Here is a 21452-nt window from a genome sequence, read left to right on the forward strand (position 1 = left end):
TTCTGTTTGATAATATGGTTTATTGTCCATTGACAGAGCAATCACTCAAAAAAAAAATCAAAATCAAAACTGATACAAAGCATCAGAGACACGCGCGGTTGGCTTGTTGACTTTCAACAACTCTCAGGTGTTGCCAGCGTGTGGGGGGGCGGGGGGTTCATCTCAGACTTCATATTCCAGCATGAACATGGTGCTTCCCCCCAACAACCAAGAGTTCAAACGGAAACAAAATCAACAAAGCTTTAAATTATGTGGCAAGCTCACAGATATGTCTTAATATGCATCAAGCAGAGATTTGGAAATAACTACCATGTAAACGTCATCTGAAATATTCGAGTTGCTGGCATGACAGAGGCAGAGGGAGGGAAGCCCAGTGCTTAGAACACAACAGAAGTTAAACAACGCCAAGCGGAGATATTCCTTAAAGTGTAGACTGCGATTGATCTGCTGCAAAGGCATTTGAGTGGCCGCTGCTCAGCTGCCATCTGGCACTTTGTCCCAATAGTTTGCTTGTCTGTTTGCTTTCCTCTCATCTGCCCAGTAGGGCTAGAAAAACCAACGTGAGTAGAAATGATAAAGGCCATCTTTTAGAACCAATCTACTCTGAGATTCCTTCCTTCATAATGATTTGAACCAGGTACAAAAGACAGGAGGCTGGAAAAACAGGTATTCAAAGAACTCAAAGATCAAAAGGGTTCCTCGGTCCCGGGTCAGCTACCATGCCATGCTTTCCACTCTGGGTCAAATGCTTCCTCGATGCCGAAACATTTTTGTTTTTGTTTTTAAAAAGTGCAAAGTCTAATGCTACCAAGGGCATAAACGCAGTACAAGAATGCTCACAGCGAACACCAGAAACGAACCAGAACATGTCAAGAAGTCAGCAGAAATGGGCATTGTTACATATGCTATCACTGCACAGGAAGCAGACAGGCAGGGCGGGATAGACAGCAGGGTCTCGTGGGCTGGTCCATGACAGCATCCTAGGAAGAACATCACTGCACAACATGAAAATGCCCTCGGGCGGGCAGGCTGATTCCTGGGCATCCTCCCAGGGTGTCTTAAAGGAGAAGTAATCAAGTTCCGAGCTGGCCAGATCCTGGTGTGGGGGCGTGGGTAGGGAGCATCTGGGGAGGATCTTAACAGTTGCTTTGGGGTTTCTGATAGTTAGGACAGGGTTGGAAGATAGAGGTCTATGGAAGCATTTTACAAAAGAACCAGTCACAGGCTGCCAGGCTTCAGGGTCTGTTTTTGTGTGTGTGTATGTTTGGATAATATACATGTGTGTTCTCGGGACAGCTTATTTTTAAGACTCAGTTAGGAGGGAGAGCGACTGTCTGTATCGTCAGTGACCAAGTTCTGCCTGTCTTAACCCCTATCCTATTGGCATCAGAAAATCAATTTTTTTAGGGAGCAAATAGGTGCCCCACCCAGTTCCCTATAAGGGCCTCGAGTGGGCAGCCTCTGTGACATTAAGAGACAGAAGCAGAGCCCAGGACATATGCCTCTCAGCCTCATACGTTACCTGAGAATTCACCTTTAGGAGAATGAGCTGGCTCTGAAAACAAGCCACTGCATCCTGGCAGCTTGGCAAGCAGAGCTTCCCGCCTCTCAGGCTCCCTCGCTGCCGTGTGGATTCATGGGCTTGGTTAGTAACACAGAAATCCACATGTAGTGATGAGGGCCAGCCTAGCAGGGAGATTTCACTAGAATTTTTCTGTTGGGGCCTTACAGGACTGGCCTCTAAAATCTTCAGTTTGTGCAAAAAAAAGGGAATGCTACCAGCATCCCCACAGCGGCAGGGCATGATGCTACAGAAAGCAGAGCTGTGCTGCTCAACGCAGACACCTGAAGCCACTTGGAAGGGGGTTAAGAATAGCTCTAGAGGCTTAGGAGTGACTACAAGGACAGCCAAGGATCCCTCACCACAGATTATCACCCCCAGCAGGAGACCTCATAGATCCCCACTAGGGGACGGGTGGAGATGGGGAAGGGTAGGACAGAAATGACTTGGTTAGAGCCAGAAACACAGCTCAGGGAGGGTTCCCATTCCCATGAGGGGGTGCCCCTGAAGTCTGTGGATTCATGGGGTTGACCAGGACTCCTCGACAAATGAACCACTGGTTGGAGGGCTACTCTTGGACTTGAGCAAGACCCTGGTGCTCGGAGTCCATACCAGGTGCAGAGGAGATGGGGGGTACTTGCAAGGGCCAGAGACTACTACCTTGGGCCAGAAGGGTGGCCACTGCAGAAAATGAGGGACATGTCCCTCTCAGGATGAAAAGGACCTGGTAGGCCGGCTACACAGTCTTACAACAACCTTCAAGAGTTTCTGCAAAATGCACATTCCCAGGCTCTGCCCCAACAGAGCTAGCAAGCCCTTAAATGTTGCCTGTCAGCTGTATGTGACAGTGCCCAAGAAGCCTGGTAAAAAGTCTGTTTTCCTCTCCGGCCCGTACCCAAGGATCAAAGGCTGAGACACACAGTGCTCAGCCTGGCAGATGGAGGGGGTGTGACAGGGACTCTGGCCCGCCTGCCCCTCCAGACCCACAACCATGTTTAGGGAAAATTGGGGGGGGGTGCAGAATCACACTAGCGTGAACCCACTTGGATGATTGATGTTTTATTCATGCTGTTTCCAGGAAGGGATGTCAGAGCTGGACCAGTCTAAACCCTCAGAGGCTTTTCCATTGGCCGCAGAGGCTCTGTCTGCCTGTTTACGGGTCCTCGATGTCAAGAAACTCCTGCTTGGGGGGTGCCGCCCCGCGGTACCACGCGCAAGAGCCGTCGCTTCTCTTGATGCAGGCAAAGAACTTGGCCTGGTGCCCGTTGATGCTCTTCTCCGTGACCCAGTCCATCCAGAGGCACTCATCCGGGGAAGAGATGTAGCATGGGATCATGGGGCAGCGTGTGATCTGGGGGACACATGCAGGCAGATTCAGTTGGGGCCAAGGGACAGGTGGGGCCAAGGGCACTTGATGTACCTCCAGAACACAACCTATTGAAGGTGTTCAAGGACAGTAGTCCTGCTGAGTCCTGGGTTCCCACACTGTAGCTGAGGATAGGCCTGTGCATACCCTGGCCTCAGCACCCACCTACTTATGTAACCCTGGTGCAACAGGTGCACCTCTGCTTTGGGCCATCTGGTCTACCTTTTTTTTTTTTTTTTTTAAGATTTATTTATTTATTTAGCACCAGATCTCATTACAGATGGTTGTGAGCCACCACGTGGTTGCTGGGAATTGAACTCAGGACCTCTGGAAGAGCTGCCTGCTGGTGCTCTTAACCTCTGAGCCATCTCTCCAGCCCTTTTTAAAAGGGATGGTTTCAGCTTAGGCTTTTCTGTAGCCACAGCTACCACAAGAGGCTTACACTGGAGAGAGCAGAGCACAAATAGGAATTCCCATGCTTGTTCTAAAGCACCTGCTTGGGTCAATGGGTCACTAGCTTTTTGACCAAAGATTATGGAGCTACGAGAGTGCCCACCTCTGGCCACACAGAGATGAAGAAAGAGAGCTTGGGTTTTTGTTTGTTTGTTCTTGAGAGAGAGTTTCATGTATCCCAGGCTGGCCCAGAAATTTCTATGTAGCAAAGGACAACCTTGAACTTGTGATTGCTTGCTTCTACCTCCTGAACGCTGAGAGAACAGAAATGTGCCTCTACACATGGTTGACGTGGTGCTAGAGCTGGAACCTGGGGCTTCGTGCTAGCAAGCACTCTATCAGCTGAGCTACTTGCCAACCGGTTTTTTCTTGTTTTCTGAGATAGAATCTCACTCACCAGGCTGGCAAGGAACTCACTCTACAGCAGCACAGGTTGATTTCACTCAGCAATCTTCCTGTCTCACTCTCCCAAGGGTGCTGTATAAGCACACCCAACTAGAGTTTGCTAGGCACAGAGGAGCCACGCTTGGCCTGTATTTGGCTGGATACCTGGGCATGGAATGACACCTTTGATAATCAAGTGATGGGAAGCACCAGCCAGAAGGGGAGGAGGCACCAAGAAAAAGTGTCAGCTGGCACAGGCCCATAGAACAGGACTCTGCTGGCAACTCTCAGCCTCAGACTCACTTCTGGTAGCATGAAAGGATGCTGGCTACCTGGTACAGATGTGGGGAAAAGCATCAGGACCATGGACATGGTTGTTCTATGAAGGTGACACAGTCCCCAGATCTGGGAATAGATCTCACCCTTCTCCACCATATCTAAGCATGTGTACATCTACAACTCTGCTTAGTGCCACCTCTGGGCAGATTCACAGAGACCTGCCCAGAAGTCTAGAATGTTGGGAGCAGTACCTCGGCTCTTGGACACACAGTGCTTACACCTACACATGGGTAGGAAAATATTTCCAGGACCATGTTCTCCCCACAAAATCTCCTTTCCTTGGAGCTTTTCTTAGAAGCTGCCCATCATATGGATTGATTTATGTGCTTTGTCCCATCCCTATACCCCCTTATCTTCCAAATATTCCTTGCCAAGGATACAACCCAAGGTTCTCTGAGGACCTGGGACCAAAAGCTTTGTCTCTAGATAGACAGTCTCACTCTCTTATCTTCCCAGAGTTCATTCCAAAATCAGGACTCACTGTCATGAGGGTCTGGGAAGCCAAGGACCCATGCCCTGCTGTCCACCTGGAGACCTTGTGGTGGCAGAGCCAGGGAGGGGAGGGGGATGGGGAGGGGACACAGATCTTACTCACCTTGCACTCGCAGCCCATCTGGTACCTGTGGTTCAGGCTCTTCTTCTGGGTGGTGCTCAGTGTGTCCCAGGGCACAATGAAGTCACAGAGGGTAATGTGCATCTTGCCATCTCCTTCTGCCTTTCCTGTGGGAGAGTCACCAGGCTCAGTGTGGGGGTCACATCTCCTCCTTTTGCCTTCCTCCTGCATTTGGGTGCAGCTCTGGGTGTGAGGGTCAGCTCCAACTCACCATGGTTGGACTACTCTGAGTTTTAAAATAACTCATATTGGGGCTAGAGAAATGACCCGTGGTTTAAGAGTGTTTGCTTATCTTCCAGAGGACCAGAGTTGAATTCTAAGTACCTACGTCAGGTAGATTACAACTGCCTGTAACTCCAGCTTCCGGGGATATGACACCCTCTTCCAGCTTCTGTGGGCACTGTACCCCCTGGCATGTAACTTCCTTCTCATATAATATAAAACAAAAATACACCCTCATTTTTTTGTTATTTGGGACAGTTATATTTCTCAGTATAGCCTTGGTTGTTCTAGAACTTATGCTGTAAACCAGGCTGGCCTCAAGCTCACAGAGATCCACCCACTTCCACCTCCCGAGTGCTGGGATTAAAGGTGTGCATCAGTTTAAAAATAAAAATGAATGTTTAAGCCTGGTATGGTGGGGTACAAAGAGGTAAAGGCAGGAGAATCATGAATTGAAAAACAACCTTGGCTACATAGTGAGTTTGAGGCCAGCCTGGGCTATATAAATTCCTGTCTAAAAAAAAGGTGGGGGATGCATATTTATGATGGCTAACTTTAATTGTAATTTGACATAACCTAGAACCACTTAGACAGTCTCAATGAAGGATTGTCTGCCTTGGGTTGGCAGGTGGATATATCTGTGGGGAACTCTCTTACTTAATCCACGTGGAAAGACCCAGCCCACTGTGGGTGGCACCATTCCCTAGGCAGGGGTCCTAAACTGCTAAGAGTGAAGATGTCAAGCTGAACACAAGCGACCGAGCAGGGGAGTGTGCATGCATTTATTCCCTCTTCTGCTCTTCACTAGTTGCTTCAAGTTCCTGCCTTGACTTCCCCACACTGAGAGACTATAACCTTGAACTAGGAGTCCCAGTCAACCCTTTCTCCTCTAAGTGGCTTTTTGTCAGGGTGTTTTATCACAGAAACAGAAATGAAACTAAAACAATGCTCCATGTAGAAAATTTAGGATGTAACAATGAAGGGGAAGGGGGTTCCCCATCCCCTCATCTGCAGCTGCCACACCCCTCCATGTGTGGGACCATGCCTGGCTTTTCACATGACTGCTGGGATCTGAACTCAGGTCCTCATGGTTGTGGAGCAATCACTCTTAATCACTAAGCCATCTCTCTGGCCCCAGACCAAAGTACACTAAATACATGTATGACAATGTCACAATGATTCTTATTTAAATATTTATTGCATGTCTGATGTTTATGTGTGTGAGAGCACTTCTACACATCACAGCATGCATGTAGGAGTCGGGACAACTTCATGTTGTCTTTTCTTCTACTTTTACATGGGTTTGGGGGTTGAACAAATGTCATCAAGCTTCTTTGGCAAATGCCCTTACTGGCTGAGCCATCTTGAAGGTCTGCTATTATTTGTATAATTAGTGAACACTAATTAAAAAAAGAAGAAGCCCCTTTAGCATCATCACACTTGGTCGGGCTCACATGGCATGATCATCTGCTGCACATTTTAACGTGGGAAAAGGCAAAGAGTGAGTCTTGGGTACAGGAGAACAGGGACTGAGTGAAATGTGCAGCTGGGGTTACTCATTGACTTCTCCTCTCAGGAGAGAGAAACTTAAAAGAAATGACAGGGAAACCCTGTACGAGTCCACATGTGAAGCTGAATCATGGGCCTGGGAGGAGAGGTGTCCGCAGCCAGCTGGCGGGGCACTTGGCTGAGACGTGTGATTTCTGGGTAGTTCCCGTTAAAGGGCTGGTCCTGACTAAAGAATGGGAAACAGGTTCTGTGCCTCGGGCAGTTAAAGATCATCCAATCTGGCTGGAGTCACCTGACCAAGCCCAAAAAGAAAAAGATAAGAGTTTGTTGGAGAGTGTGCCTCACGCTGGGTCCCTCTCCCAAGAGAAGAATGAGGTGTGTGGCAGAGCAGCTGACTGACGGGCAGGCACAGTCATCACTGAGTTGTGCCAAAGAATGGTCCTCACAGAGAGACCAAAAGAGGCACAGAGAAACATCTCTGGCTGTCCGAAGTAGTATACTGGCATCACAGCTATTCTAAGGATAGTTGTGGTGTGTGTGTGTGTGTGTGTGTGTGTGTGTGTGTGTGTGTGTGTGTGTGTGATAAGCATGTGTACATGTTCATATGTGTTTGTATATGTGGTATGTGTGTGTATGCATGTATGTATATATGTGTAGGTATGTACCTGTGTGTACACACACACAAAGGAGGCAAGTCTTACACCTGCTGTAGCATGGACAGAACCTGACATCATGCTCAGTGAAATAAGCTGCTCACAAGAACCGTGAGCTGGCTACAATAGGCAAGTTCACAGAAACTGGAAGTAGGAGGCTGGGACTCTCGGCAGGGAAAGACAAGGAGTGAGATGCTCTTGGCCCGTGGGCAGATATGTAGTGTGGGAAGATGACATCATGCCCGATAGACAGCAATAGTTACATGCTATTGTGAATCCATTTAGTGCCACTGAAGCCCATGCTCAGGTGGGGGTACAGAGGCAAATCCACTATATGTACTACGCTCAGGAGGAGTTATAAAGACAATTCTACTGTATGTACCGTGCTCAGGAGGAGTTATAAAGACAATTGTACTGTATGTACCATGCTCAGGAGGAGCTATAAAGACAATTCTACTGTATGTACCGTGCTCAGGAGGAGTTATAAAGACAATTCTACTGTATGTACCGCGCTCAGGAGGAGCTATAAAGACAATTCTACTGTATGTACCACGCTCAAGAGGAGTGATAAAGACAATTGTACTGTATGTACCGCGCTCAGGAGGAGTTATAAAGACAATTGTACTGTATGTACCGCGCTCAGGAGGAGCTATAAAGACAATTGTACTGTATGTACCGTGCTCAGGAGGAGCTATAAAGACAATTCTACTGTGTGTACCGCACTCAGGAGGAGTTATAAAGACAATTCTACTGTATGTACCGCACTCAGGAGGAGTTATAAAGACAATTGTACTGTATGTACCATGCTCAGGAGGAGTTATAAAGACAATTGTACTGTATGTACCGTGCTCAGGAGGAGTTATAAAGAAAACTGTACTGTATGTACCGCGCTCAGGAGGAGTTATAAAGACAATTGCACTGTATGTGTTTTCTGTAGGTTTTGTTATAGTCCTTTATTTTGTGTGGGCATGAGTGAGTGGGTACATGTGTGGTGTGTGTGTGTGGAGATCAGATGACAACTTATCACCCCTTTCTTCTTCTTCCATGTGAGTCCTGGGGATTCAGCTCAGGCTGTCAGGCTCAGCGGCCAGTGTTCTACCCACTGAGATGTCTAGCTGGCCCAGGTACCGCAGGAGTTTTGTTTCTCAAGACAAGGTCTCACTGTGTGCCTCCGCCTCCCAAGTGCTAGGATCAAAGACTCGTGCCACCATGCCCAGAGACACTAGTGCAGCTTTTAAACAGCATGCAGAATGTTTGAAGATGTCTTTTGTTGGTGTCATGCCAGTCAGGGGACTAAAATGTGCCATGTGTCTGGGTAGTAAGTGTGGCGTAGTTTAAGGTGACAGGCACGCGGTTTCTGAGTGGCTTTGGGTGGTTTCAATCTGCACTGCATCTGCAGCTGTAGTGGAGTCTCAGCAGGCCTGGGAAGTTGTGCTTTACTCTGTGTGAGCTTCTCCTTACTAAGACGGAGAGGAGCTGGACACACGTGGCTGCAGCAGGGACCGTACAAAACAGATGGTGTGTGTGGGAAACCTGACGGCCAACGTGGAAGACAGGGATTCTGCACGATAGAAACTGACGTCCACACGCACTGAAGTAACCTGGCCTCCTGTGTGGACTGATCTCCAGGCTTTGCGTGGACCCGGAGCCTGGCTTGTGCAGAAGAGGGGCAGAGCCAGAGAGAATGCCCTACTGTTCACACACACACACACACACACACACACACACACACACACACACACACACACACACACACACACCCGGTATACAGAAGAGAGCGGCCCCAGCAATGTTCATCACACTGCTGCCCTGGAGGACTCCGCCCTCCCCTCTGCTCAAGGGACGCAAGCTTCCTCATACGTCAGGGCACCAGGCATGGGGCAGGAGTTTGAGCCTAATTGTAGCAGTCACTGTGTGTCAGGGCTCCTGATAGCAAGGCAAGGCTTACCTATTTGTAGGTTGCCTGCCCAGAGCCCCTTATTGGTCTGGTGGGCTGGTTTCCATCTCATGGAACAGAAAGCTGTGCCCATGCTTGGAATATCCAAGTGGTAAGCAGGTCTGACTGACAGCTTTGGCCCCAGGAGGTCAAAAATAGCGCCCGTGTTCACGGGAGATGGCCGTGTCTGCCTACCGAAGTGCCTGCCTCCCAGTGTGCATTAACTAGCTATTGGCAACGTCTGCCCTTTGTCGAGGAAGGTTCTGGTTAGAAAGTGGCTGCGAGCCCTGATTACACAGGGACTCCCCAGAGGACAGACTGCGGCCCCAGATGCTCCTTGGCTTGCACTGGGTACAGCCTGGGCATCTGGAGTGTCACAGGTTGCAAGGAATCCCAGCAGGTAGCGGAACAGTGAAAACACTCATACACATAAAAATAAACTATTTTTAAAGAAGGAAAACTGCTAGAGGCAGCAGGAGCTGCCGGGCTGTGCTGAGGAGCCTCTGTCTACTGGCTCTCCCAGGAGGAAAAGGTCCTCTCTGCAGTGGCTGGTGATTTCTATGCCAGAAATGCCCCCACTCTGGCTGGGTTTCAGCTGCCCATATGACATCAATCAGCTCACAAGAAACAGAACCACAGGTTCTTGCCAGGTGTTGCGAATGGACCCCATGTTAATCACCGTGCCTGAGGCAAACCTTCACCTGCACTGGGGGATCATGGGAACGCCTTTATAACACGAAGGTAGAGGGTTTGTGCAATCTCTATAGAAAGAAATGGGAAATCCCCTGCCTCCCAGCCTGTGCCCAGGGAAGGAGCTGCTGCTGGACTTCCCAGGATTGTAGCCCACTGGAGAGGCCGCTAATGCAGACAGCTTCTGTATAGGCAAGGACCTGGGGGGTGCCGCCCCTGGAAGGAGGTGCTGGCAAGACAAAGGCCCCTTCACCAGAGTCTCCATGACATGGGCCACCAGCAGTCCCAGTGCCCATGCAGATGGGCTGGTTCGCCCCTAGAGGGCAGTGTAGGAAGGCTGTTCCTTAGGGACCAGGACACAGGCATGCAGAGGAATTCTGTTAGGGTGCCATGATCCAGCACTCAGTGGGGAAGGCCCAGCTCCTACTCACCTGCAATTAGATATTCCTTCTTCCCTCCAACGTCCAGCGAGACCCCGCACACTGCTGAGGAGGGGGCCGTGTAGATGAACTCGATGTCTTTGTCAGGTCCCTTGAACATCTGCAAAACACAGTAGGGCAGGGGTAAGCCGAGACGGGGTTCCCAACCAGAACGTGACAGGAACAGGGGTGCATGACTGCACACAGAAGGTGCACAGAGGGTAACAGGCATGTCACAGGGATTCACAGGCCACTGCTGCTTTTGCGAAGGCGTCCAGAGTCACACACCTGTTCAGGCAGCTCTCAGCAGGTGAGCACAGCCTTGCCATCTGCAGGAGACAGTCCAAGGACATTTCCAAGCATGAGGTCATTTCAGAACCTCTGGAAAATTCTAGAGATTCCCACTTGCCACAGAGGGTCACATCTTTGTCCCCACAAACAGGGTTAATTTGCTTGTTTTATAAACAAAACAAAGTGTGTGGGGGGGTTGTCTTTAATCCCAGCACTCGGGAGGCAGAGGCAATCAGAACTCTGTAAGTTCCAAGACAGCCAAGGCTACACAGAGAACCCTGCCTTGAAAAACCAAAAACCAACACTCCCACACACCCCCAAAAAAACAAAAACAAAACCACAAAAACAAACAACAAAAAAGGATTTTTCTCCTTTTCTTTTGATCTTCCCTTTTTACTTACCCCCATCCCCTCTCCTGGATTAAACCTGGGGTCTTGAGCCCAATAATTTACACCCCAGCCCTACTTCTATAATTTTTTTTCTGAGACAAAAGTCTCACTTTGTAGCCAGGCCTGATTTCTACTCTCCATTCTCTTGCCTCAGCCTGGATGTTTGGTTTATAGGCTTGTACTACGACGCGCCGTTTATGTCCAGGGATTTTGGTGACACTCTGGCTACCTGAAGACAACAGAGGGGAGAGGGTCATTCCCCGGAACCAGAACATAAGCTCAGGGAGGGGGGGTGTCTCTCAGTGTCTGACTCACTTCCGCTCTTCAGGAGTGCCCTTGCTGTCCCGCGGAGGAGGAAGCCGATGCTAGAGTCTAGAGTTCCCCTTCTACTCATACCCTTCCTAACTCTCCCGAAGAGGCTGGTGTGTCTGTGTCTGAGTGTCTGCTGCCACGTGCATGCAGGTGCCCTCGGAAGCCAGATCCCCTCAAGCTGGAGATGCAGGTAGTTGTGAGCTGCCCGACAGGGTACTGGGACCCAAACTCCGGACAGCAGCAAGCGCTCTTACCCACTGAGCCCTCGGCTCCAGTCCCTCTCCAGGCCAAAGCAGCTTTGGGGAGCGTGGCTCTAACCCTGTAGGAAGGTCGCAAGGGCAACAGCCTCCTTATGCATCTCAAATGACACCAAGAGGTCAGAGTCACTTCTTGGCGTGAAGCCACAAGGAGGTTATGAAAGCCCACCTGCTACTCCGCCTCATAGAGACTTGGGTATTGAGAGGTTAGTTGTTCTCTTGAGATGACACGTGTGATGAGCAAGTGCTCGCTCCTCTGGTCTGTCAATAACATTTATTGTCTTTTGTTGTTGTTGTTTTGTTTTTTTGAGACAGGGTTTCTCTGTGTAGCTTTGGAGCCTGTCCTGGAACTCACTCTGTAGACCAGGCTGGCCTTGAACTTATAGAGATCCTCCTGCCTCTGCCTCCCAAATGCTGGGATTAAAGGCGTGCACCACTACCGCCCGGCCTTATTTTATTTTATTTTATTTTATTTTATTTTATTTTATTTTATTTTATTTTATTTTATTTTATTTTATTTTATTTTATTTTATTTTATGTACATTGGTGTTTTGCCATGGGTGTCGGGTCCCCTGGAACTGGAGTTACAGACAGTTGTGAGCTGCCATGTGGGTGCTGGGAATTGAACCCAGGTCCTCTGAAAGAGCAGTCAGTACTCTTAACCGCTGAGCCATCTCATTTATTTTCAGCGTCGGTAAGTAAGGATAGCTACAACCACCACTGTGTGACAAAGCTGTCCCTCGCACCGGCGGGGCCAGCTGTCTTTCTTTGGACACCAAGTTAGTAAACGTCAACTGTCAGAGCAGGCACGTACCACCCTGCTTAGTTTTGCAACACTGGGGACCAAACACTGAACTTCATGCGTTCCAGACAAGCATGCTACCAACTGAGCCACACCCCCAGCCTCTCCTTAACCTCTCTCTCTCTCTCTCTCTCTCTCTCTCTCTCTCTCTCTCTCTCTCTCTCTCTCTTCTCTCTCTCTCTCTCTCTCAAACATTGGTTTCTTCCCATTTGTCCCTGACACGGGGAGTTCTCTGATCACACTAGCCGACATCACCACAGCCACCGCTGCGGCCATCCACAGTCCCCAGACCACAGCCCTGTCACTCATCGGCTACCTTACCTCTCTGTAAGTGGCCCACCACAGTCAGGAAGCTGCCACTGAGCACACCTGCCTGCCAGACTCATCCTCTTAGGACACGCGACTCACCGGCTTATCACCCGGTAAAATCAAAGTAACCTGTTTCTAGAATTAGGGTGACATTGTGGTTTGAATGAAAACAGTCCTATAGGCTCAAATACGTGAATGCTTGGTCCCCCACTTGATGGAACTGTCTGGGAAAGATTAGGAGGTGTGGCCTTGGTGAAAGAGGTTCGTCACTGGGGGTGGGCTTTGAGGTTTCAAAAGCCCATGCTAGGCCCAATGTCTTTCTCTCTCCACCTGCTGCTACCTTTGGGTCAGGATATGAAGCTCTCAGCTACTGCTCCATGTCTGTCTGCTTCCCACTGTGATGATCATGACTCATCCCCTGAAACTGTAAGCCAGCCCCCGATTAAATGCTTTCTTTTACAAGAGTTGCCTTGGTCCTGGTGTCTCTTCACAGCATAGGACAGTGACTCAGACAGTTGGAAACCTAAAATTTCTGCCAGCTTTTCATGTTCTTGTGGCTTAAGAAGAACTGGGCTTCTTCGTGGCTTGACAACTCAGCTTTCTGCCTTACAATGGCTGAGAGGCGTTCCCAGGCCCCACCCTAGCTTCCCCCAAGAAGTCAGGGGTTACCTTTATCTGCTTGATCTCATATTGAATCCTCTTGATGGGGTTGCCGTAGATGTCATTCCCGGAATCCACCTCCTTCTCGCTCACTGCTTTGGCCCTGATCACTGCAAAACACAGAGACACAGATATGAGGAGAGTCCTTGAGGACCAGGATTCAGGCTCTGCCCAGGGGAGAAAGGCGTCCTCCCTGTGGGAGGGGGAGGGGGGCCTACTGCCCACCTGCTGTAATCTGGGGTGTCAGAGGAGTCTGATCAAGCACAAGCAAGGCTCTGCGGCTTGTCGTCCTGGGGTGGCCAGCAAGAGTTCTTTGCCGTGGCTGGGATGGGGCTCAACTGGTATCGTGCTTGGCTAGTAGGCACAAAGGCCTGTGTTCAGTGTCTAGCACCTGGCATCATATAAAAGTGGGCACATCTTTAACAGCAGCCCTTAGGAGATAGAGTCAGGAGGGTCAGAACTTCAAGGGCAGCCTGGGCTAATAAAACCCTGTTTTGCCAGGTGGTGGTGGTGTGCGTGCGTGCGTGCGTGCATGCGTGCGTGCGTGCGTGCGTGCGTGCGTGTGTGTGTGTGTGTGTGTGTGTGTGTGTGTGTGTGGTGGCGGCAGCACACACCTCTAATTCCAGCACTCAGATGGGTTTCTGAGTTTGAAGCCAGACTGGTCTACAGAGTGAGTTCCAGGACAGCTAGGGCTACACAGAGAAATCTTGTCTATAAACAAACAAACAAACAAAACAACCACAAACTTGACTCAAAAGACAAAATCAAAAACCAAAAAGCTGGGTGTGATGACGTACACCTTTAATTCTAGCACTTGGGGCACAGGCAGGTAGATCTCTGTGAGTTCAAAGCCAGCCTGGTTTAAGTCGTGAATTCCAGGTCAGCAAGGGCTGCAAACTGAGATCCTGTGTCAAACAAAACCAAAACCAAAACCCAACCAAATCCCCCGATGAATCCTAGGACCCCAGTGGCTCTGTACAGCAGGCCTTGGCCATGGGCCCGGTTCTTCCTACTTAGCGGGGGCTAGAAAAACGGTTAAACAAATGGCCTGGCATGCCGTCCTGCCCCTGCAGGCAGGGCTGCTGTGAGAAGGCCCTGACATTCCTGCACCTCATCCTCACTCAGGCTTTGGGGGCTAGAGCAGATGAGCAGGCGTCCACCTCAGAGGAGCCCGGTTTATTCAGATTTGGGGTCTCTTGGGGGTGCTAACGTACAACTCAGAGCAAAGCACCTGCCTAGCATGCCGGAGGACCCGAGTCCCCTCCCTAGCAATACAGAGGAAAGAGGTTTCCATGAGAAATGTCCTAGGGGTCATACATGTGAAAGTCAAGGGACAGCTTCATGTATCATTTCTTAGGTGCCATTGCCTTGGGTCTTTTTTTTTTTCTTTCTTTTCCATTTTCATTTATTGGGGGTGGGCAGGATTTACATGCTGCATGATGCAGCCAACACGTCAGAGTCAGAGGACCACTCGTGGGAGTCAATTCTCTCCACCACGTGGGCTTCAGGGGTAGAACGCAGGCCGGCAGGCTTTGTGGCAAGCACCTTGGCACACTGAGTCATGCCGCTGACTCTCCACCTTGTTTTTTGAGACAGGGTCTCTCACCGGCTTGGAGCACACTGGCTGTCTCGCCAGCAGGCCTCCAGGCTTGTCCCGGGTCTTCCTTCCCAGTGCTGGGATTACAAGAGCAAGCCACCACACGTGGCTTTGTGGGACATTCTCTATAGTAATGTGCAGTCTGTGAGAAGTGTGACAGACATGGAGTTGGAAAGCGTATTATGCGGGATCAGTAATGGATGTGGTCAGTAATGCCAGTGTGGCTCTCAAACCTTAGACACAGATGGTGAGGAGGCAGGTCATGTCAGACGTGCATTCAAGTCAACAATCGAAAGAAGCAATGGGAAGGGATACACCAGGAAAGTTGCAGCATGTTCTGGAGCCTGGTTGTGCCTAACATGGGTTGTCTATTAGGAATTAAGCCCCTGGTCCCTCCCTGGAAACCCTACGACCGAGGCTCAGCAGATCCCGCCACAGGCAGGGCCCTCCTTTTCTTTACTCGGAGGTTATTAGCTGGGTCAGGGTCTGTTTTAATGGCTTTAAAAGGTTTGACCTTCAAAAGGCAGTGGTGTAGGGTCACTCTGGGCAAGGGTTCTGTCACTGTGCACGTGAGCTAGATGGAGACAAGGGGCAGCCGATGCCGGCTCAGAGTCTCCAGCGGTCAGCTTGAGTCTTGGAAACTTCTGGCCAGGACTGTTTCCCACAGAAGCAGGGAGGTCCAGGCACGTGGGAGTGCCATCTGCTCCTCAGACCCCAGCAATGCGCTCTGGATCCCTCCCCACGGAGTCTCACACCACAGCCCAGGCCCCACCCAGCTCCGAGGCCCATTGACATTGGTCTTTCTGTGCAGCTGAGTCACCACTGGCCTGGCCACAGGTTCCTGTTTCCCAGCCCAAAGCAGGCCTCACTTCAAACAGCTACAACCTGGTAAAGCTACCTGGCAGGCCACCCTAGAACACAGGGTTCTCTCTTGGTTCTGTGCCTTCCCCATAAACATTTCTTGCAAAATTCCTTCACTTAAAATCCGAGCCAGAAGCGGTGATGCCCGCCTTTAATCCCAGCACTGGGGAAGCAGAAGCAGGAGGAGCTCTGGGTTTGAGGCCAGCCTGGGCTACAGAACAAGTTCCAGGACAGCCAGGGCTACACCTTCTGCAACCCCACTTGGCCCTTGCTCTTCCCTAATGCATTCTGCTCGCTGTCCCCCACATGCCAGGATATTCAGGTACGTCCTGCCTCGGAACAGGAAAGCTCTTCTACCTAAAATGTCGCCTCCAGGCCCCCGCCTCCCCTGAAAAACAGCCCCTTCCTGTCTTCTTCCTGCAGCGATGGGTGTACTGTCCATCTCTCACACGCTCCGCTGTAAATGTCTGTGCACCTGTCTGCTGAGAGGCCCTGGCAAGTAGAGGCCATGCTGTGGAACAGCTGGGGCTCAGAAAACAACTACCAGATGGAACTAGACTGACTGACAGCCTTGGGATGATGGGGCAGGCGTGGCTGGTCTTCGCCCCCCCCAACACCCCCGTGGAATCTATACAACCATCATCGAGGTGCGTATGCAAACATGTAAGCGCGCCAGGCGAACACTGCCATGCGTGTGTTCTTTGTATAGCCCTATCATCAGCTCAGAAACAAGACGGGGCAGGGGTCCTAAAGGACAGTCTACTTCCCTCTACCAGCCGAGAGAACTTGCTTCTCAGTAGTGGCCCACTACGCTGCACAATGCTTAACGCTCAAGTGTGTTCGCTAAGGGCTGGGGCTGTAGCTCGGTCGGGGGAGGGCTTATATAGCAACCACAAAGCCCTGAGCTCAAGTCCCAACACTTACAGCTGGACATGGCACATGTTTGGAATCTCAGCATTCCCTTGAACTATTACAGAGTTTGAGGCTGTAGCATGGGCTACTTGAGACCATGTCTCATCACAAAACAAGGAACAACAAAAAGTTCAATAAATGCACCACCTACCTGGCAATCAGAAAATAAACAGCCAAAGGGTCTCATTCTCTCCCATGGCACTGAGGACCTAATACTGCTGTCTTATGGGTCCCCAAGTTCCCACACACCTGAATCCCTGACAAGATCTAAGCTAAAATGCCAAGAGCAATCAGGTGTGGGAATGATGGGTTTAGTGAGGGTGAGTGATGGGGATGGGGAGGGTCAGTGAGGCCCTGGGTGTGGGCACCGAGTGCAAAGGACACATGGTGGAAGAGTGAACAGGGCAGATTTCTCTGCTCCTGCACAACAGGAATCTGGAGAGCCGTCCCTAGTCCTGTGTTCACCTTGCCTGAGGGCTGTGGACCATACGCTTTCATTTTTGAAATTTTCAGAAGAGATGGTGGTTTTCAGGCTAGAAAGTTAACTGGGGGGAAGGTCCGGGATGCTTGTGGGGAGTGGGGGAGGGGCAGGTAGACTCTCCATTGACAGCCGGGCTGCTTTTGGCTAGCCGCTAGCCGCAGGGACCTAGAAAACCCGCAGGGACCCAGACAACTGATCCTTTAGAGCAGAAGCATGATGGGTTCCTCTCATTTGGTGTCCCTGCTGCGAGATGAGGCTGTCGCTGTTGCTGCGGCAGACACCTGTCTTAGCTGTAGCTGTCACTGGTGAGATCAGTGGGGAGAGAAGGGGATGGGGAGGTCTTGCCAGTAAAAACTTTCACAGTCCCGGCCTTAGAGGGACGTCTGATCTAGGCAGCGGGCAGACAGATGGACAGGAAATCCGGGGTGGAAGACAGGAAAGGGGAGGAAATAAAGAATTCTCTAGAAGCTTAGCCCACATGCACGACAGTGGTCATCACTGTGACCTCCAGGGTGACCACCAGGGCTGTAGAGGAAAGGACTCCACATCACAGAACGGACAACCTCTTCAAGTCCCAGGCCATCTGAAGGACAGGGAAATGCAGAGACCCAAAGAATTTGGGATGAACTAGAAGCAAGGCATGAGTGCCTGCTGACTGGACATTTAGATGCTAGGTTGGGGGCAGACACCAGGTCAGGGCTAGCCACATCCTGCCCTGTCTCACTACCTATCCAAGGAGCTGGGCACAGCAGCAGGAGACTTTTTGTGCCCTAACCACTGCCCACCCCCCACTCCCTGCGGCTCAAAATTTGCTTTTTCCTCTTTTCCTTTTGCTAACCCAACATCTGGGTTTGCCATCAAGAGTGCTACACTGGCTGATGAATTCACTGCCAGATGCTGGCTACTGGAATGCACAAGCGTTGACTTAATTCAAAGCACACCCAACCGCAGAGCCCCTACCCCCATCCCTCTGGCTGAGGACACCACATGATGTCACTTCCCCCTAGAGCAGCCTGCAAAAACAATCCCAGTGTGCCCAGCCAGCAAGGGATGGAAAAGAGCTAAGAGGGTGGAAAGTCAAGGGCACTGATGATGAGCCAAAGATAACGGGCTGTGTTTGGACCTTGAGAATCACAGCTGCCAGCGATGCCAACAGAAGCTGGGCCTCCTGCTGTTATCCTATGAGGGAACTTTCTAGAAACCCTGGATGCCATGGCCATGGCTAAGGGAAGGTAGAGGATTCAACACACTCCACAGACCCCAACCATGGCAAGCAGAGACATGGTTCTTCTCCCTCCCAGGTGCCACCAGCACATGGTCCACGGAGTCCTAAAGACATGTTCACAAATCCAACAACTGTGTCTGTGAGTGGAGAGAGAGGAGATAGAGGAGAGAGGAGAGAGAAAGAGACAGAGAAGGGAGGGAGGGGAAGAGAGGAGACGGGGGGGGGGGGGGAAGAGAAGGAAGGAGAGGAGAGGGGAAGAGAGAGAGGGGAAAGGAGAGAGGGGGAGAGAGGAGAGAGAAAGAAAAACAGAGAGGAGAGAAAGAGAGAGAGGGGAGAGAGGGAGAGAGAAAGGCAGAGAGAGAGGAGAGGAGAGGAGAGAGGAGGCAGGGGGCTGACTCTCACTATGTAGCTCTGGCTGGCCTGTAACTCACTATGTAAACTTGAACTCAGAGATCCACCTGCTTCTGCCTCCCTAGTTCTGGGATTAAAGGTGTGTGTCACCACACCCAGCTTGCCAACAACTTTTGAATTTTATAGTGTCCATGGTAACATTGTAGAAGTTCCTTGAGAATCTAAAAACACACCATGCCTGTAGTCCACAGAAAGGTCATAACCTGAAGGAGAGTTGCCTGCAAGACTCCTTCTTGTTGGATTCTGTTACCTTATTGAGGACCCAGCTGCTCTTCGGACCATCCCATACGCCAAGTGAATATTTACATACTACGGATGGATTCCACTTAGCCCCTCTCTGAAGTATGGGCTTCCCACGCTAAGCACAAAGGAACCTATGGTAGCAACACCTAACTTCTGAGGCGGAAAACATGTACTCAGGATCACCAGAGGGCCACAAGCAGGCCACCCTGTCCTTTAGGGTTCTGCTGTGACCTGGGGCCAGCAAGGTCCTATAGAAAACAGGTTAATTTGGGGTGGTGCCTCCCTCTTGGAGCTAGGAGATGGAATGGGAGCTTTTGTCAAGACCCTGCCAGCACTAATCAGCAGGGGACGGGGACACTCTGATCCTGTAGCTAGACTGGGGTCAACCGAAGACAGAGGAACACTGCTTTAAGGCTACTAGCACGCAGGTGGGGAGCTCCTGCAGAAAGACCCTCGTCATCCCATAGATGCCCGTGCAGTGACTTCGGACCTCGCTGTCAATGTCCTCCGGAGGTCAGCCGCTCCATTTCTTTGTTTCGTGGCAGAGTTACACGCCAATCAGCTCGAGGATTATAAAAGAAACATCATTCTCTCCCAGAATACACCCAACCTGGGAGGTTCTGAGGTCTTTTTCCAGTCTCGGGGAGGGGGGGGGAGCTACAAGGTCTTTTCATTAAGCTCCCCCAGAAACAGTGTGCCACCGCCTTGTCATTTACACCAATTCAGTAACAAAGTTCAAATTCTGTCCATAACTAGACCCTGCGCCCGCCACTTGGGATCAGTTTCTTGTCCCTTTGGAGAGGGCAGCACAGCACTTGTAGCCCAGCAAAGGCTGCCTGACCTTCGAATCTGAATTTTTGTCTTTAACCCTGAAAATCAGTCCCCCACTGCCCCATTTGACACCCTTAGCTGGGGACAGAAGACCAGCCACACAGTTCCTGGCTTTGTCCTAGGACAGCTGCCACCAGATGGTTACATTGTCCAGGACGCTGTCCTTGAAGAGCTGTGACACCTGACTGGGGCCGTGGAGGGCACAGAAAGACTTGGATGGGCTTCCCTTCTTCCTTACAACTGGCTAGAGGAGCTGCTGAGGATGGATCAACACAGGGGCTCAGCCCCGGGACACCAAAACCTGCTCTGCCTTCCAGACTTGAAGCCACACCTCAGCATGTGGGGTACAGGCATGGGTGAGTACACTCAGCATGTGGGGTACAGGCATGGGTGAGCACACTCAGCATGTGGGGTACAGGCATGGGTGAGTACACTCAGCATGTGGGTTACAGGCATGGGTGAGAACACTCAGCATGTGGGGTACAGGCATGGGTGAGCACACTCAGCATGTGGGGTACAGGCATGGGTGAGCACACTCAGCATGTGGGGTACAGGTCTGGGTGAGCACACTCAGCATGTGGGGGTACAGGTCTGGGTGAGCACACTCAGCATGTGGGGTACAGGCATGGGTGAGCACACTCAGCATGTGGGGTACAGGCATGGGTGAGCACACTCAGCATGTGGGGGTACAGGCATGGGTGAGTACACTCAGCATGTGGGGTACAGGCATGGGTGAGCACACTCAGCGGGGGGGTACAGGCATGGGTGAGTATACTCAGCATGTGGGGTACAGGCATGGGTGAGCACACTCAGCATGTGGGGGTACAGGCCTGGGTGAGCACACTCAGCATGTGGGGTGCAGGCCTGGGTGAGCACACTCAGCATGTGGGGTACAGGCATGGGTAAGCACACTCAGCATGTGGGGGTACAGGCCTGGGTGAGCACACTCAGCATGTGGGGTACAGGCATGGGTGAGCAGCCAGGTGTCCTGAGGAACCAAAGGCAAGTTTGGTGCCCACAAGTCCTCAGGTACCAAGGATTCCAGCTCTGCCTTCCGTCTCTGGCCTTGTGGTGCCCACCTCCCCAAGTCTGCCACCTCTAGCTGCCCTCTGTAGATGGCTGAGGTTGTTCACCGAGCTCTGCTCTGCCTTGTCCCCTCCATGCCCAGCCACTCTGGGCTAGTGAAAAAGACCTTCTCCAAATCCTTTTTTCTCTCATTTCCCTAAAAAGGAAAAGGGGGCTGTCGTTCAGTAATTAAAAACAGCCCCATGCTGGTGAGCAGGGTTCGGCACTGCTTCCCTACATCGGCATCGGAGACCAGCCCCTCCCACAGAAACTCCCAAATCAGATGATCGATCCCCCTCACAGGCAGCAACTGGGCTTCTGGGGGATGTGAAACCAAATAGGGCCCCCGCCTCGGGGTAGGGCTGAGCCTACTCAGGATGAGGTCAAGACTCGCTCATCTATAACTCAGGCCAAGGCGAACAGATGGGTGTGGCTGAGGGGGAGGCGGAGAAGAGAATGGGGTTGTAAGGCTATGACCTGGGCACTGCAGGACATCCAGCTCTGGGCCACACCATCCATGGCCTGGTGCCTGGGAATGTGCCAGGCCTGCCTAGCAGCAGGCTGCCTGCCCACCGCTCAGATTCTAGCATGCTAGCTCGCACAGGAGGGCGGCTGTCCGCTAGATGCCCGTCTCCATGGAGACCAGCTTTCCCATCTCCAT

General features: G+C 51.1%; 1 protein-coding gene across 2 annotated transcripts in view; it reads right to left on the reverse strand.

Moving 5' to 3' along the window:
* The window catches only part of Timp2 (TIMP metallopeptidase inhibitor 2), a 48447-nt gene continuing 26995 nt past the window's right edge, over positions 1-21452 (reverse strand). For both annotated transcript variants that reach the window (XM_006990270.4, XM_042283206.2), the window contains exons 2-5: positions 13175-13275; positions 10158-10266; positions 4699-4823; positions 1-2912 (exon numbers count right to left, since the gene is read on the reverse strand). In XM_006990270.4, coding sequence (XP_006990332.1) covers positions 2715-2912; positions 4699-4823; positions 10158-10266; positions 13175-13275 — 533 coding nt within the window. In that variant the 3' untranslated portion in view covers positions 1-2714. The remainder of the gene's footprint in view (positions 2913-4698; positions 4824-10157; positions 10267-13174; positions 13276-21452) is intronic.

This window comes from Peromyscus maniculatus, chromosome 8 (genome assembly GCF_049852395.1).
Source record: "Peromyscus maniculatus bairdii isolate BWxNUB_F1_BW_parent chromosome 8, HU_Pman_BW_mat_3.1, whole genome shotgun sequence".
Lineage (NCBI taxonomy): Eukaryota > Metazoa > Chordata > Mammalia > Rodentia > Cricetidae > Peromyscus > Peromyscus maniculatus.